The following is a 17,006-nucleotide window of genomic DNA, read 5'->3' as shown; positions in this document are numbered from 1 at the left end:
TTTTACAGATCATATAGGAAGACAATGAGGGACAGAGAGGTATGACCTTGTTCCACAAGTCACTTATTGAATGTTCTCTCAGGTCATCTAGTAGAAATGGACTTCTCTCTCAGACACTGCACAATGACCCCTTTTTCCCTACAGGTTGGAGAACAGGGTGGCAAATCCTCTCTTTGTGGCACAAACAGGATTTCCCCTTCATTCTCCAAAGCTGCTTTATACAGCAGCATTCTGTGTTTGTGTTTGTGTGTGTGTGTGTGTGTGTGTGTGTGTGTGTGTGTGTGTGTGTGTGTGTGTGTGTGTGTGTGTGTGTGTGTGTGTGTGTGTGTGTGTGTGTGTGTGTGTGTGTGTGTGCGCAAAGCTTTGGAGTGATGTTGAAATGTGGAGCGCTAAATGGATCAGGAGTCTCTCAAGTGCGGTGGCCAGTGACATACAGCCTGGCCCATGACCACCAGGGCATGCCACGCTTCATTTGTGGTCAAAAAGGGCAATTTATTCTGCTTTTTCGTTTTTTCTTCCTGTCATTCTTCATCTGTCTTTTCTTCTCGAATCCCATCCCGGCTCTCACTCGTTCCCACATCAGCTGTTCTTCCTACTGCAATGCAGAGGTTTACTGGCAGTTCCCCCTCGAAGAGTTTGAGCAGAGCGTTTCCTCGCCCACTACCCTCTGATTCATAGTTTCAATCAGTAAGTTTACATAAACAATTATAATTGAGCTACAGCCCGTTCATATGCACAATGTGGAAGCCAATTGTGGTCCGATCAATGTGTATACAATGCTGTAAGTTGCTTAGCTATAATGATGTTTTCTAGGTCTGTTAGTCTGACAAAAATCGGACTGGTGTGATTTCAGTCAGACTAAATCTTTTACATGAGATTTTAAGAAGATGAATGGTTGCTTTAGTCCCTCTAAAATTAAACTTTGAAGTGCAAATGTGTAAATGTACTGAGTGAATCTGATTATGACTTGAGTCGTTTTGCTGATGTGATTCAGATTGTCATTCTGAGATTGGTGCTACATTCCAATTTGTATTCTATCTGTATGATAAAGTATGGGAGATTTGGATATGTCCCAAATCCTAATACATTAAAGTAGTATTTGCTCAGATGGCATCCTATATCTGATTGAGAAGTGCATCTGTAATATTGACCTAATACTGCCTGAAACCTCTTGCGCTATACTGTAGAAGAGCATTGTTGCAAAGAACAGAACTGCAAACCGTTTTCAAACTGGTTTCCCAAACTCCTCCCCCATTTGCCATTGGTGAGCAAACACCTAGGGTTGGGAACCAAGAACCATTTCTTATTCAGAACCGTTTCCAATTTTAACCAAATGATGGAATGATTTGCATTACTTTAATTTCTGTGAAGGGTTCTCGAAAGTGCATTCTACCACTGATGCGGATGGAAAACTTTACTAAAATACTCTTAACATTGTTTTCTGCACTACCATTCAGTGCAGCTGCAACAATACTACAAAATTAGCTGTGTGAAACATACACTGTGACCAGTGTAGTACAATTCTCAAACAAATAACACTTAGGAGTCTGTTTCTAAGGAGGATTTCTTATTTCAAAATATGTCTTCCTCAAAAGATCATTAATGAAACCATTGAGGAATCTGAATCGGATGCTTAAACAAACAGAGCAATGTTTTGATAGCACCAGTATTTAAGCTTTTGTGGGGAATCAATCTACCAATAGCTTACGTATAGTTGTGTGACATATTAAAATGAGATAATAGAAAATATTTTTACGTCTAATAAATTACACACATCGCTTTTAAATAAAAATAAATTTTTAAGGTGGTAAAGCTTGTGTGTAAATGCAAACAGTATGTGACAGAAGCAATTTTATGACGTTGTAATGTTTCCCAATACTGGCATACTGTCTTACTTCCAGAGGTCGACTGGTAGTGGATTTTGCCGATACGATAACTAATGTGGTGGAAAAGGCCGATAACCGATTAATCGGCCGATAGTTTTTAAAAAGTACTTTTGTACTGTGATCATATTAGCCCCATTTTATAATCAGTGCATTGGATAACTGTTAAATTTAGTATTTATTTAACATTTTTGTTAACTACGTACAAAGCTTTGAACCTGCTTGGTGTCGGACTGCTATGTATCTCTTGAGTTATGATGAGTAAATGCAGCAGGTGCCAGCCAGACATCACTTCAGTCTATTACAATGGACTTCAGAGGATGAACTGATGCCAACTCCAACCGTAAGACATGGGATACTTCATATGCCATTGCCTGAACCTTGGATTTAGGATAGACCTCACCGAAATGACCTGCCGGTTGAACTGCGATGCACCTCACTGATTTCTGCCTGCATCACCTTGGTCTAAAGATGGAATACACTCTTATAATGGAATACATGGTCTATCAGTTATTTGCCAACAAAACACTTAATCAGCCAATTAACAAGGACAATGCATATATGTGAACTTCTGCAGTTAATCCAGGCTTAACTTCAAGACAAGACATTAGTCATTAATCTTACAGTTCATGCAAAATCTTTGTTTAAACACTGACCCTTAACACTTACTTAGTTTATTCGTTTTAAACCATGACTTGCACTGCACATAAATAACTAATATTGGCATTATATTCATGCTGTTAGCCAGAGGGGAACTGGCCCCCACAGTGAGCCTGGTTTCTCCCAAGGTAATTTTTTTTCTTCATTAATAACAACATCTTCTGGAGTTTAGTGTTCCTTGCCACAGTCACCTTCGGCTTGCTCACTGGGGCTCTAATTAAAATTATTATTTGATTACATTTTTATACACAATTGACAATCATATTTAATCAAACTACACAATGATCACTCTAAGTCTTCGTGTGTTGTGAAAAGCACTATACAAATAAAAATTACTTGACTATGATGGGCACAGACACAGTGGCTACAAAAGTCAGAAATGAATAAAATCCCAGATGTAGTTGATTGCTCAACCAAAATCCCAACAATAATCAGACAAAAATAAGATTTTGTGTATAATGCGAGACTTTTCGCTGTAAACCAGCTCGTAATACACCGTGGACTCTAATTTTGAATTGATGGAGAACTGGCTCTATATTTAAATTGTTCACCAGATATGAAGAATATAACAACATATACATCGAACTGTCGGCAGGATTAATTGGTAAAACTGATATATTAGTTTACCTCTACTTACTACATACTCAAGCAAATTATAGAGAATTACATGCATAGAAGTGTGTAAAATGCAGCCTTATTCTGTCTACGACTGCATCACCCTCCCAAAACCTCAGTTTTGTATTCTTAAAAACAGACTTTGCTGGTGGTTGCCAAGGTGCCCATCAGCACGTGTTGAGTGGCTTCTTCAGTTCAGTATCTTCTGTTGTTCGTGAGCATGTTTACTTCATTGCGTCTTCAACCTTCCACCTGACCTTATTATCTACATTTCTGCTCCCATGTACAGCAATAACAGATGCGTGATTGACTGAATTGCTTTGGCAATGTGCAAGCTGCATACAAACATGCCTAGAGCACTCTCTCTCTTTACTCAATGCGTCTTCAAAATAGCTCCTTGTCCTTCCCTCCCCTCCCCAATCCCTCCTTCCATCCTTATTAAGAAAAGAGGACGAGAGAAAGAGAGATTGAGAAAGTGAGGACTACGTTAGTCCTATGGTGAGTGGTACAGTTTAGGCTCTCCCAGCCAGGTCTGGCTCTCTTGGGCATTATATGCATATAAGCATCATTTAGTACATACTGTTTAAAGACTCAAGAAAGGTCATAGCTGCAAGGGAAATGCCTGCAGAGAAAGAGCGCGAATAAAGAACGCAGTTTGCCGGCTAATGATCTAATGGCTTTGTGTTGTCTGTGCATATGAGATGACTGCTGTGCGCACCTGCGGCATGCGTGTTTGTTTTATCTGATGACGACTGACCGTGTATGTGTGTGTTTCTTTCCACAGAGGAGGATGTGGAAAATTTTGAAATGGCAAGCTTACCCCTGGATACGCAACGAAACATCGAAGCTGACAGCTTTTGGTGCATGAGCAAATTGCTGGACGGCATACAGGTTTGTGTGTGTGTTTGTTCCCTAAAGACAGTCACTCTGTTCCAAACCCTTGTATGCTACCTCCATAGGCAGCATTTTAAGGCACCAAAGGTGTTCCAGATACTAAGGCTGTTCCAAAAAAGGAACCGTTCACCCCAAATTGAAAAATCTGTCATATTTTACTTACCCTCATGTTGTTCCAAACCAGTATGACTTTCTGTCTTTTATGGAACACATCAAGCAGTATGATAGTCTCGGTCACTTTTAAAGCTTTAAATTGGCCAATTACATTAACTGAAAATTATTATAGAGTGTGTATATATATATATATATATATATATATATATATATATATATATATATATATACTGCAGATATATATATAAAATGTATGGATAATTTCAAATGCTGTCCGTCAGTTTGAAAGAAGAAAAAAGATGGAATTAAAAAAATGTGAGAATAAAATAAACATGGATTAAACACATAGAAAAGTAGACATGTAATGCAGCTCTCAAGGATTTGAAGCCTAAAGCCAATTTCTCTCTTTGTGTCTTTTTAGTCAAACTAAACCCTACAGTGGTCATTCTGTCCTTTTTGGTAGATGCCGGCAAAGTTGAAAACAATGCAAAAAAATTAAAAAGTAAGATGAATACTGCTTTTTTTGTGCTGAAGGACAAGACAATGTCCCGCCAGAGACATAAAGAACTTTTGAGACAGGAAGTTGAAGCTAGGACGCTTAAGCTTGAGGGATTCAGCTGGCGTTCCCTTGATAAAGACATTCTATTAGAGTGAGGCGAGCATGTCGGGGCATTCGTCTGCTGGCGGGAGCAAGGGTCAGACACAGGCCAGCGTCAGGTTGTCCCGTGGGCTGCACTGTGCTGTGTTCATTGGCTGAACAGAACTGGGCTGGAAGCCAGAAAACATGCACAGATCAGAACACAGAATGTGTCTTTCCATGAAGTCATCCCCTCGGGCTAAACACGAGTTGAAACACAGCAGACGGCCGCTGGTTCTTAATGACCCACAACAGAAGAGATGGAAAGAAACAACTACATTATTATGAAATAACATGACATTACGGCGTCCCCTGTTCCTGGAGTTAATCAACTGGCACCAAGATAGCAAATCTCTAATGACCCCTTCACACACGTAAACATGCCCTAATGCATTGAATTCTATTTAGCGACGCATCAAGCTTTGCACCTGATGTCTCATTACAAACAGATCCAGAGTTGTAACAAGGGTTAAACTGGGATTCTGGATGTGAGGAAATCAAAAGATCTAGTGGTCTCAGAAAGACCACCCAAGACTTAACCATCCCAGAGAAAGCAGATTAGAAACAACTATTGCTATATACACATAAACACATTTAAAATTATATTTAGATATTGTATAAATAACATAGATTTCAGTATGTTATATTTAGTATTATTAATATTGTTTTAACATATGCAGTCTCTTTCCAGTCGGCAGAGGTCTAATAATAATGAAAAAAAAATTGTCTCTACATATCAGTGGATGTATATCTTAAACAAGGGCACACTTTCTTTGCATTTACTAGATGAAAAAACAATCATTTTAAGGGTTTTAAAGCCTTTAAGGGTTTTGTTTTAAGTGACCATACTAGCTACTGTAAATGCAGATGGAACGTGCTCACTAGATCAATGCTGTTATCACGAAATTACTGTATTGATCAGATGACTTACTCGTAGATCAACTAGTGTCTGAACTGTTCATGTCCTCGGAATTTAGAAATGATTTGTTTCTATAACAGTGCTCGTTACACCAAAATGGATCCACGTGTGGCTTTGTAGTTAGTTAAGTAAAATATTTACTCACTATATTTATTCTACTGTTCATCTGTCCAACAATGATTAGGAACATAGAAAGCGCACCAGTTAACTTGCTTTAATAAAATGGCATTTTATACAGGAAAATTGTGTAAACTAATTTTAACTGTTGAGGCCGCTGCCATTTGGTTCTATTTTCTACATGTTCTTATACATGTTCGATGAAGAAGTGTACATTTTTCAAGTCGGAATCTCACAATTACGATATGACATTGAATTCAAATGGAATGGATTGACAAACAAAGACGTCGGAACAATGTTCTGAATCGTTCCTGGCCAATTTAACTCATGGTTGTAATAAAACTGAGCTAAACCTCTTGGACCTCAGGGAAAAATATTTGAAGAGTAAAAAAAAAAAAAAAAAGTACAATATGACCCATTTAATGAGTTACAGAAAAATGATTCTGTTTTCTAAAAACCACATTTGTTTTGTCTCATCAGGACAACTACACATTCGCCCAACCTGGCATTCAGATTAAAGTCAAGGCGCTGGAAGAGCTCGTCAGCAGAATAGATGGTAAGATGATCATGTTCACAAACACCATTGTTACCAATTCTTTTCTCTCACTTGCTGTTAAATGAAAGTGGTAGTTCACCCAAAAATATGAATTGTAATTATTTACTCACTGATTTTGTGCTTCTACATTTTTCAAACTTGATGTGATGAGATGCTCATGAACCAATGGCATCTAGTGTCACTGATGTCAAGTTAGAATATATGCAGGTGTGACATAAGGCTGGACGATTTACCCATTACACCCTAAAGACATTTTGACTGATTAAAATCTCTCCAAACCATTGTTTTATTGCTCATTAAAACAGAATAACTGAAAACTATGAATGATAAAATGTAAAAATAATTAGTCCAAAATGATACATTTCAGAGCACTTAGGCTTCTTTTACCATACCATATGCCATAACCCCAAAAATGTGCGTTGAGGGCCCGCTGAACGTGACACGTGGATTGCCAAAATATGGAATCTGACCACTGATCTATATATATATATATATATGTATAGATCAGTAAATCTGACACACTTTTTCAATGATCCAATGAGAACGATCTGACACTTCTATGAGGTGAAGGTTCCTGTTTCAGTGAGACGCTCCCAGAGAACACCGTTGGTATAGTGATCGCCGCTAACCAGGGTAGCTCTCAAGACACTTTGAGTTATATCTCTAGATTTACACATCGTATGGCATCGAGTGAGGGCTTGATTGATTCAGGATTGCCAGCTCCAATATGTTGTTTTCTTTTACGATGTGTATTTTTCATGAAGCAATAAACCAAAATGTGGTATAAATTATATAATGTAATTTTTGGTATAAATTAATGTGGATTTCACATGCTAATACTCACTGTAGTTTGGTCTCTGAATGAATCAAATTTGCTCTTTATATTTTACTAAGCAAGACCTTTCCAAACATATATGACACATGGCTCTGTGATTTTTTGTATTTTTTTTTTATCTGTTTTTTTTTACTGTTTTTGTTAATGATTGTTGTGCTCGCAAATTTGCACATTTTTTAAAAATGTAACATTTCTAATTTATCTGCAAATTTAAAAACTGTATTTATAATTGGTCAGATCAGCTACATTCAGTGTAAAGATCAGAGTCTAAGCGTTAAATCGACACCTAATTTGTGCAGATCAAGCAAGCACCATCATATTTTTGTTTTTCATGATCACCACCCCCTAGAGGGCCCGGTGCCTGGTCGTTCTAGGTTTAAAAGGTTATTCGAAATAAAAGCGAAATCACAATATGAGATAGAGCGATTGTCAAACAGCAAGGGCTGCGATTTAATTAAATAATAAATAAAGAGTCTTACTGTATGTAAGCAGCACTGTTCTCAGTGTTAAAATACTTCTATCCCAGCTTAATATGAAGAAACATCTATAAGCAAGTCATTCAGAGGTACATTTTAAACGCTGTGTTTCTGTGGCATTATAAAATTCCTCTATTTGTTTAGAGCGAACCGCTTAGACCAAGCCCAACCCCAACAACGTTACTCAACAAATGTCGTGAGTTGGGGGTAGGACTGTCTGACAGTTCGAATAGGAGCAGACGTGGGGCATATTCAGAAAGTTGTTTTGAACACTGTTTAGTTTTGCAATTCTGTTTAGTGGCACTAGTGACGCAGGAATTACATACTTCAACTTTAAGGTGTGCAGCACATGCAAACTATGTATTTGTCTCATTAAATTGCAACCTTTGCGATTTAATAATCACACGATGACATAATAATTATAATCTTTTTGTGATGAATGTTTACGGAATTACATTTGTATGTCATCTGGTATCGTTTTTTGGTAACGGCACATTTTTACAATCAAGAATACAAGTAAATGGGCACGGTATCGGACCCCATTCCGATACCAGTTTCTGTATCGGGACAGTCCTACTAGGTGTGTAGTTATACACAAATTTCACAATATGATTGTACGATTTTTTTTTGTTTTTATGTTTCGCTCATACACACTGTTTCAAAGCAGCTTTTTAGAAAATTCTGCCAATGTCTGATGATGAAGTGATCAAGCTAAAGCGACTGTGGCAAGGACAAAACTCCTTTCCATGTTATTTAGTGGTGGAAAAAAAATTCAAGACGAACCTGACCTCTGGTTTTACGATATATGTACATAATCCAGTATTATTTAGCGAATTGAGCAAATACACAGCACACAGAATTGTTTTAGCCTCTTCCCTCAGTTTCACTTTGCATGTAAACATTACCGTCGTAATTACCAGCATATAACATGTGTGCAAGTGTTGTGCTAATATCAGTTTACATTTCAACGTCAAAAGCAGCGAATAATAAGTCATGTAATCACAGGTTTGTTACGTTGCCAGATTTTGGAATAAGCTTGTTTATACACAAAAGTAAGCAAAAATGTCCTTAAAATCATAAATTGAAATGTATTAAACTATATACAATATGCATAATTGTCTCTAATGTCTCCACTGATTTCATGTTCCACCAGACAATAATTCACTGCACAAACACATTGTGATAGGCACAAACCATTTTTATCCTTGTTGCAATGAACCTACAGTATATTTATTGCTGTCATGGTTGTTTTATGTTGAATAGTTTTGTTTATTGTTTTTCAGGGTAATTAGGCTAGCTTCTTCCAAGCAATAAATGAAAATGCTCAAAAACAAAAGACAAAAAAAAAAAGAGATATGGATGCATTTTTTGATGACCCTTTTTACAATCCTAACAAAGCACAATAATTTTGTTATTTGCATTTAAAGTTCTTATTTTCATCCCTGTTGTCCGTGACCCTACCAGAACAAACCTGCAGCCCATTGTTGGGTTATGAATCACATGACCCACCAATCGAGAACCATTTCCTTAAATGATAATTAACTTTTTACCTCCAAAACCAGGTAAACTAGTTGTTCAGAATGATGAATAGTGGTTTAAAACCTTCAAAACAATAATCGTTTTCAAGACAAGGAATAGTTTTTCTGGCTGGGGGGTGATTGTTCTGTTTGTCCCCTTGGAAAATACTTTTCCTGTAGGTGTTGGCCGTTTCTGTTTCCTGGAATCACACGTTTGTGTTATGCCTCTAGTCTGCCTTTGTTTTTCTGTGCCAGTGTTTATACCATCTGGATGTCTCATCCCCTGTTCGGAGTGTTTGGTGTGATAAGCTGAACAGCCCATATTTAGCATCTCAGTGTGTGCTGCCCAGCCCCTCTCTCCCATCCATCAGCATCTTCAAGCACCGTGAGCAATAGCAGAGACCACAGTCTCACCAGGGAGTGCAGGAGAGAAGTCAGTTCCCCATAAGCCACTGCAATTATGGAGTAAAAGCAAATGGAAGTGAGCTGAGAAGAGAGAAGAATGGGGTGACCGGAGAGTAGGGAGACAAATTGTGATTTCAGAGGACAAGAAAGTGAGACAAATACTCCAGCACAGTGGTGCTCAACTGGTGGGTCGCACCCGATATTGGACCCCAGGTCTATTATGATAGGTTTGGGAACAATTGGGAAACACAATGCTGAATGTGAATAATAAAATGCAACTAAGCACGTAATTGTGCATTGTTATCTAAGGAAAATAAATATGCTGATCACCTTTTAAAAGGGAGGAGAAAACACTTTCCAAATCTTTTGTTGTTGACCTCAAAGTCTGTGCATCCAGTTGAACTCTACGCATTTTTGTAAGAGTTCCACTGTCACTAGCTAAAAGCTAAACGCTAGCCAAATTACATAGATGCCAACATGGATAACACTATGTAAGGTTAAAGGAAATTAGCCACAGACTAAATTTAAATATGCAATCTGTCTCAAAGAATCACAATAATTTACCCAGATTTTTACAAAATAATTTTCATGTGCCTTGTTCATAACACTAGAGGTGTTAAAACAACGACTTGTATTACCTATCACACAAATCCAGAGTAAAACATTTGAGCAGATTATCAGTTTATGAACACTTACTTTTCTCTTTGTTCCTCACACAATGCTATCTTATGACACCAAATACATTTACAAGCTTATTCGTGTGTGAACAAATTGCGTGGCAGCTGATCGAGGGCTTCACTTGTCACGCGTGTCAACATGTGAGCCGAAAGTGTCACAGAAGGACCATAAATTAAGTGTTTGCTTCAGCAGTTGTGTTTTTCTGACACTATCGGTTACGTTAGGTTTAACAGGGCCATTTCAGACTATTTTGGATCCAATTTGACCGTTCAGACTGAGACCCATTAACAAAAATCTGATTTTTAACCTACATAAAATTAGATTTCAAGTGTTTTTTTTGTTTGTTTTTTTTTTTTTCTGTTCAGACTAAAAAAACTGAACAGATGTTAGATTGGCAGCATAAATCTAACCATAGCCTAAACATAATAAACCTGTGGATTTGCCCGTGCTGGATTTATAAGTTTTTCACCCAAAAATTACAATTCTTCCACCATTTAATCACCCTCATGCCATCCTAGATGCTTATGACATTCTTTCTTCTGCTAAACAGAAACACAGATTTTCAGAAGGAAGTCTCTGCACTGCTGGTCCTCACAATGTGAATGAATGATGGCCAGGACTTGAGCCTAAGTGCCATTCGGTGCCAATGGTCTCTATGTTCAACTTAAGCTTGCAATGCTTTTCTTAAATGCAGCCCAGAACTTTCAAATTCAAGTGGTTAAATCCATATATTCAGATGCAATATAATTGGTGATGTTGGGAAACAGATCCATATTAAATTTTTTTTTTTTTTTTTTTTTACAATAAATCTCCACCTTTGATTTGCCCTAACCAAGTTGTGGCTGAATGAGAAAGTGAAAGTGTAGATTTTCAGTGAAAAAGGACTTTTTTTTAATATTTATCTGTTTCTCACACACTCACCTATTGTATCACTTCAGAAGACATTGATTTATTCGCTGGAGTTGTATGGATTACCTTTACGCTGCCTTTATGTCCCTTTTGGACCTTCAAAGTTCTGGCTACACTTCACTTGCATTGTGAGAGCATTTAACTCGCTTTTAGCACCTCACAGTGGACATTTGACCTCGGAACCATTTCACCATGTGCCGACTGCCACTAGCTATTAAATTCCTCTGTGCTTAAGGATTTTATTATTTAATTTTTTTTGTGCAAAGTCCCTTTTATTGTTTTGCTAATGTGTGCCAGTTTTCTCTTAATATACAAAACATGATTATAGCTAGAAAAGCAGTGAGAATAAAGCAGCATTAAGACTTTTTACAAACAATTCTGAATTTTAGGCATACGTTTTGGTGAACATAAACAGTTTTTAAACAAAATCATACATCTGTATGGAATATTGTCCTATGATAAAATGTCTTTTTTCTGTTTTTCCAGACAACTAGTGTGTATTTTCAAATTTGTGGACTTGCCTCATTTGCTTTGCTACTGTAATGTACATTCTCATAGTACTGTAACCACATTTGTATTTTTGTTTTTTCAATTATTTCTTGTGGTAATCAACATTATGCAACAAATGCTGTTGATTGAGCTTAACTTGTATTGAACGCAGAATATTCCTATAAGAGAAAGCCAAAAATTCAACAGTAGAATTGTTGTAAATTGTTTGGTGTGACAAAATTGAATGAGAAATTATTTACTGACATTGTTTTTGAAGAACTGGGATTGCAAAGAGAATATTAAATTCTAATAATGTTAAAAACCACACCGATGACTTTAGCCCAATCCATTATGATGCAACCCTTTTGAAACATTGCGAAAATCATTCATTATTAAAACCATTTTTTTAAATGGTATTCTTGCTTCTTTTATTGATGGCCTCAGTAAGGGTTTCCTTTTGGATAAATTTGCGTTCAGTTTTCTGTACTTTCAGAGAGCTGTCACTGTTTTTCCATAAATATCTATCAGCAGTCTAGTCAATACGACTGTTTTTGAGAGCGGCATTCATATTGCTCAAAGACCGTACGAGAGCTTATCAGAGAAATCTGTCTCTCAATGAACTCAACGCCAGACCTTCTTTTCCTTTCCCTGCAAATCTCTCTCACTTTCTCTCTCTCCTTTCAATCGAATATAATTACACGCGTGTTGGGGTCTAAAATGTTAATTCAGTGAAACAGGTGTGCAGAGAATTTAACAATAGCCTGATGGTCTTAGTTTGGGTCCTGCATGCTTATTTAAACAATGTCGGGCCATGCATGGGTTACAAAAGGCTATTCACTGTACTGTACTTTGTAGAAACAACCATCAAATGTATATAAACCCCCCTTCTTCTCTACATCCACAGAGGACGTCCATGTGCACTTTCAGAAATGTGAAGTGGAGTACCTGCAATTTGCGTTCCGCTGGATGAACAATTTGCTGATGAGGGAGCTGCCATTACGCTGTACCATTAGACTGTGGGACACCTACCAGGTACTGTTGTGCCTAATTCAGCCAGTGGGTTATGATTAAAACATAGCCATTTAAAGGGATATTCCATCCAAAAAAAATAATTCTGTCATTGTTTACTCACCCTCTTGTTGTTGCAAACCTGTATGACTGACTTCTGTGGAACACAAGAGGAGATCTCAGTTTCACTTTCATTGAATCTTTTTTTCCATACAATGAAAGTGAATTGTGACTGAGCCTAACATTCCGTTCAACATATCTGTGAGGAGGAGGAGGAGGATGATCGAGTATGGCCGGTGCTGAATAAGCTGATCAGTGGAAGAGTGAGATAAGGGGCAGCCGGAGAAGCCGGTTCGAAAGAGAGAGCGATGCACGCAGCTGCGTTGCATGTGTATCTGTGTTTATATTTAAGTTCATTGTTTATGTTCATTTATGCATTAAAAGGTTTATGTTGTTTATTCAGCCGGTTCCCGCCCCCTCCTTGCCCAACTTTTACCTGTTACAATCTCCATTTGTGTTCTATAGAAGAAAGTAAGTCATATAGGTTTGAAACAACATGAGGAAAATAGTTTTTCTTCATTTTTGGGTCGACTATCCCTTTAAGAAAAGCCTTTGCATGTGCTTCTTTGTAAAAAAATATATATTTTTCTGAAGCTTTTATCCATAGTAACTTGGACACAATGGTGATAGTTCATGGATCAACCCTTGCAGGGGCTAAATAAGGGCTTTTAAGAAGTTACTGTGATGATGTGTTATCAGCTGTGACGGTATTCAGTGTATACGGATAAACCAAAAAGTGTTTAGCACTTAAGCCATACTTGATCATTTATTAAAGACTTTGCATTATATATCAAAATCTAAATTTTATAACTGAAGTGTAATTTCTGTGCCACCAAATGGTATTGCTAAATTTTATTTAAAACAAGTCAAAACAGATTTCTGAATACGCCCGGTCTGCCGTCAATAAAAGAAAACATAGAGCCCCACCCCAAGCTCACACCATTGGTAGAGTCAATGTTGTTGTGTCTCTTCAGATAGGTCCCTCAAACTTTAATTTTGAAAAGCTTACTTGTAGTTGTCTCTTCATATTAATCTAGGTGAGGAGAAAGTATTTTACCATGGAAAAAGTTACACTCTTTAAAGGAATATAGCACAAACACACTGTTCATGCTAAATATTTCACAAAAAGTATTTTTAATTTTTTTTTCAACAGTGTTGGGTGTAATATTTCAAAGTAATGAATTACTGTAATCTTATTATGTTTTAGTAGTGAAGTAGTGTAAAACATTACATTTGAAATAAATCGGATTACAGTTACTGACTTTCAATTAAGGTAACTACTTAAGTACACTACTTGGGTTACACATATTTCTAAAATAATATTGTTTAGGTAAAACTTATTTTACATGTATACTACATTAACAAATATGTTCAAATATGCATCTATTTGTGCTTCTTTGATAGCTGAAGAGTGGGGTGCTAAGTGTACAACTTGTGTGTGACAATGAACAAGGAGGAAATATTGACATTATTTGAATTTGTTGAGTGAAAAAAAAAATATAATAGTATTAATTAAATTATAATATTAACATAATTCTATTATAAAGTGTTTTAAGAAAATAACTTCAAATTAATTAGGAATGCAATTCCTTTTTTCAATGAAGTCATCAGTAAAGTCAGTAATCTGATTACAATTTTAGAGAAGTAATTAGTAGTAAAAAAGCGTCACCATGGCCGTCCCATGAAACATTGGATGGGCTGTATTAAAGATGACACACTTGCCATCTGAGTTGACCCGGAAGTTGCTCTGGATTGCAGGAAATGGAGAGCCGCTTGCGGAAAAAGTTCTAAGAAAAAGAAGAATTAATAAATTTTTGAGGATAACTTTTTTGAGGATCTTACCCAGCAATGAATTTACATAAAAAATTAAAAAATTATATTGTTCACCTGTGGTTGCTCTGCTAGGACAACTGTGTGATAATGGGGGACTGATTTCATACATCCAGTAATTGCAAAAAAAGCATGATAAAGAAAATGTCTCAGAAAATTGGTTAATTATGAAAAAAGTGCATAATTTGTTTCCACTTTTGATATTTCTTTATTTAATGCAATGAAATTCATACATTTTTAATTGTGTCTTAAGTGTACAAATCATTTTTGGGCCACTGTACATTCATTGTTGTCTTGTTCACATGTGTTGCATTATGAAACACTTAAAAAAAAAACATTATAGTTATGAGAAACATGTCTTTTGAAGGTTATATGCTTCATTCCTACTTCATTTTTTATTCCTGTTAAAATGCAAAAAAAAAAAAAAGATCTGAGCAGCTCGTATGCCTGTCATTTATTAATATTCCTTTGAAATGTTTCCTTCTGCTGATTTCCTTTCGTGTCCTGTCTGCATGTCCTCTCAATGTCTGAGGCTTCCTTTGATATATCTCCTTGCCCATGTCTTTGTCCTTTATATCTGCCTCCGTCTATATGCTACTCCATCTCTCATTCTTGCCAGGTTGACATGGATCCATTCCCACAGGTTAGGTTTTATTGGATAAAGGGGATTGGTTGTCAGATGACAACCGCAATCCGAGAGAGAAAATGGCGAGTGGCGATCCCCACTGCATGCAATTTGCTTCTGTTTGTTATGAGTCAGCAGTCAGTTTCTGCCAGATGTTGGTGATGGGCATTTTCAGTCCTGTGACCCTACACAACTACCCCTTTAAGCAATTATAAAAGGGGCATTCTATGGAAAATCGTATGCCCCGTATTGTGCTCCATGAAAGAAAGTCATACAGGTTTGGAACAACAGAAGGATGAGTAAATGATGACAGAATTTTCATTTTTGGGTAACCCATCCTTTTCAAGACATACAACAGTAGACAGTGAACTTCTAACTGCTTTCCCCATTCTCAATTTTTTTGGGGTCTTAATTTCCTGAGGCCGTTTCACAACAGGGTCGGAGCAGGCAGTAAAAGCAGCGTTTGTCCATCTAGCTGAGGTAGAGGAGGTGAAGTTGTGAATGAGGTCATTTGAACACAGAAAGAGAAGCTGAGGAATGACACGTTTTTTGAAGGTTAAACTCCACGCTTTTCCACATGAAACCTGTCCTGCCATCTCCGCTCTTCGTATGCAAATTTAACAATGGATTACAGAGACAGAGATGCATATCTTTAGTTTGATTAATATAAATTGTTGGAGAGGGCTTAAATCCTAGACTTGTGTTTATTAATTGTGTTTATTTATTGAATGAGCATATTAAATGCAAACTTCAGTAATGGGATGCATCTCTGATAAAAACTGAATATGCACAGTATTATGAAAAATAATGTAGGGTGGGGGTTCATTTTATCCATCAGGATCTGATTGAATTGTAAAAAACTGGCTGTGTTAGTGGTTAATGTTAAATGTATAAAGCCAATGTTCATTCTTTAAACTAATTTTCACCTTTGACTTCTAAAAAAAATTTGATCTTAAATTGTTAGGATTAGAGTTTTGATGTCTCAGACATGAGCAAATACTGTAATAGGCCCGATCTCCAGATCTATACATTTCTAGTGTGCAAGTCAGGAAATGTGTGCTCTCAAATATTTACCAAAACACTTAAAGGTCATGTAAATAAATGTAAGCAAACATGAAGCTCCTTGTATAATACATCTCAATGCCAGGTTGGCAAGGGTTGTCATATCTGAACATGACTGGCTCATGAATAATAATTTGTTTATGTGACTGCCTGGGCAGCATCATGAAGGTTGCAATGTGAGCATGACCTAATTAATATTCAGTAGATAAGCCTTCACCATGTCATGACATCATAAATTGTCTGTCCAATCCCCTGTTTTAGGGACAGATAAAGTTTTGATAAAATATTTTGAGAACAAATAGTTTATCTTTTTTAGAATAATTTGCACTAATGAAATAAGGGGTGGTCACACTAGACTTCACGCTCCATTCACTCTCATTCAAACATGGGATACTGGAAATGCACCCTCATGGGAGAAAATTCTAAATGTTTATAATGTATTATTTACATTTACACCAGAAGCCGCCCTGCATGACATCATATCCTGGTCCATTATGTTGTCTTAAAAAACTGTGCATGCTCAAAGCTTAGTGTGACCACCCCCTTAGGCACAATAAGACCAAGGACATTCATTAAAGGAATAGTTCACTCAAAAAGTAACATTTGGTCATTATTTACTGACCCGCATGTTGTTCCAAATCTGTTTTTATATTTTTATGTGGAACACAAAAGTATTACGTTTTTAAGAATCTTTCCACAGCTCTTTCTGTTGTGCTT

At 36.8% G+C, this 17,006-nt stretch overlaps 1 protein-coding gene across 1 annotated transcript in view; it reads left to right on the top strand.

Moving 5' to 3' along the window:
- Window positions 1-17,006, top strand: part of LOC127631314 (TBC1 domain family member 22B-like) — a 54,281-nt gene that overhangs the window by 29,912 nt on the left and 7,363 nt on the right. The window contains exons 8-10 of the mRNA XM_052109403.1: window positions 3,943-4,049; window positions 6,320-6,395; window positions 12,609-12,736. Of these exons, the coding sequence (XP_051965363.1) occupies window positions 3,943-4,049; window positions 6,320-6,395; window positions 12,609-12,736 (311 nt within the window). The remainder of the gene's footprint in view (window positions 1-3,942; window positions 4,050-6,319; window positions 6,396-12,608; window positions 12,737-17,006) is intronic.

Source organism: Xyrauchen texanus, chromosome 37 (genome assembly GCF_025860055.1).
Source record: "Xyrauchen texanus isolate HMW12.3.18 chromosome 37, RBS_HiC_50CHRs, whole genome shotgun sequence".
In the NCBI taxonomy this organism is placed as follows: domain Eukaryota; kingdom Metazoa; phylum Chordata; class Actinopteri; order Cypriniformes; family Catostomidae; genus Xyrauchen; species Xyrauchen texanus.
Note: the sequence above shows the minus strand (reverse complement) of the source record. Positions and strands in the feature narration are given on the sequence as shown.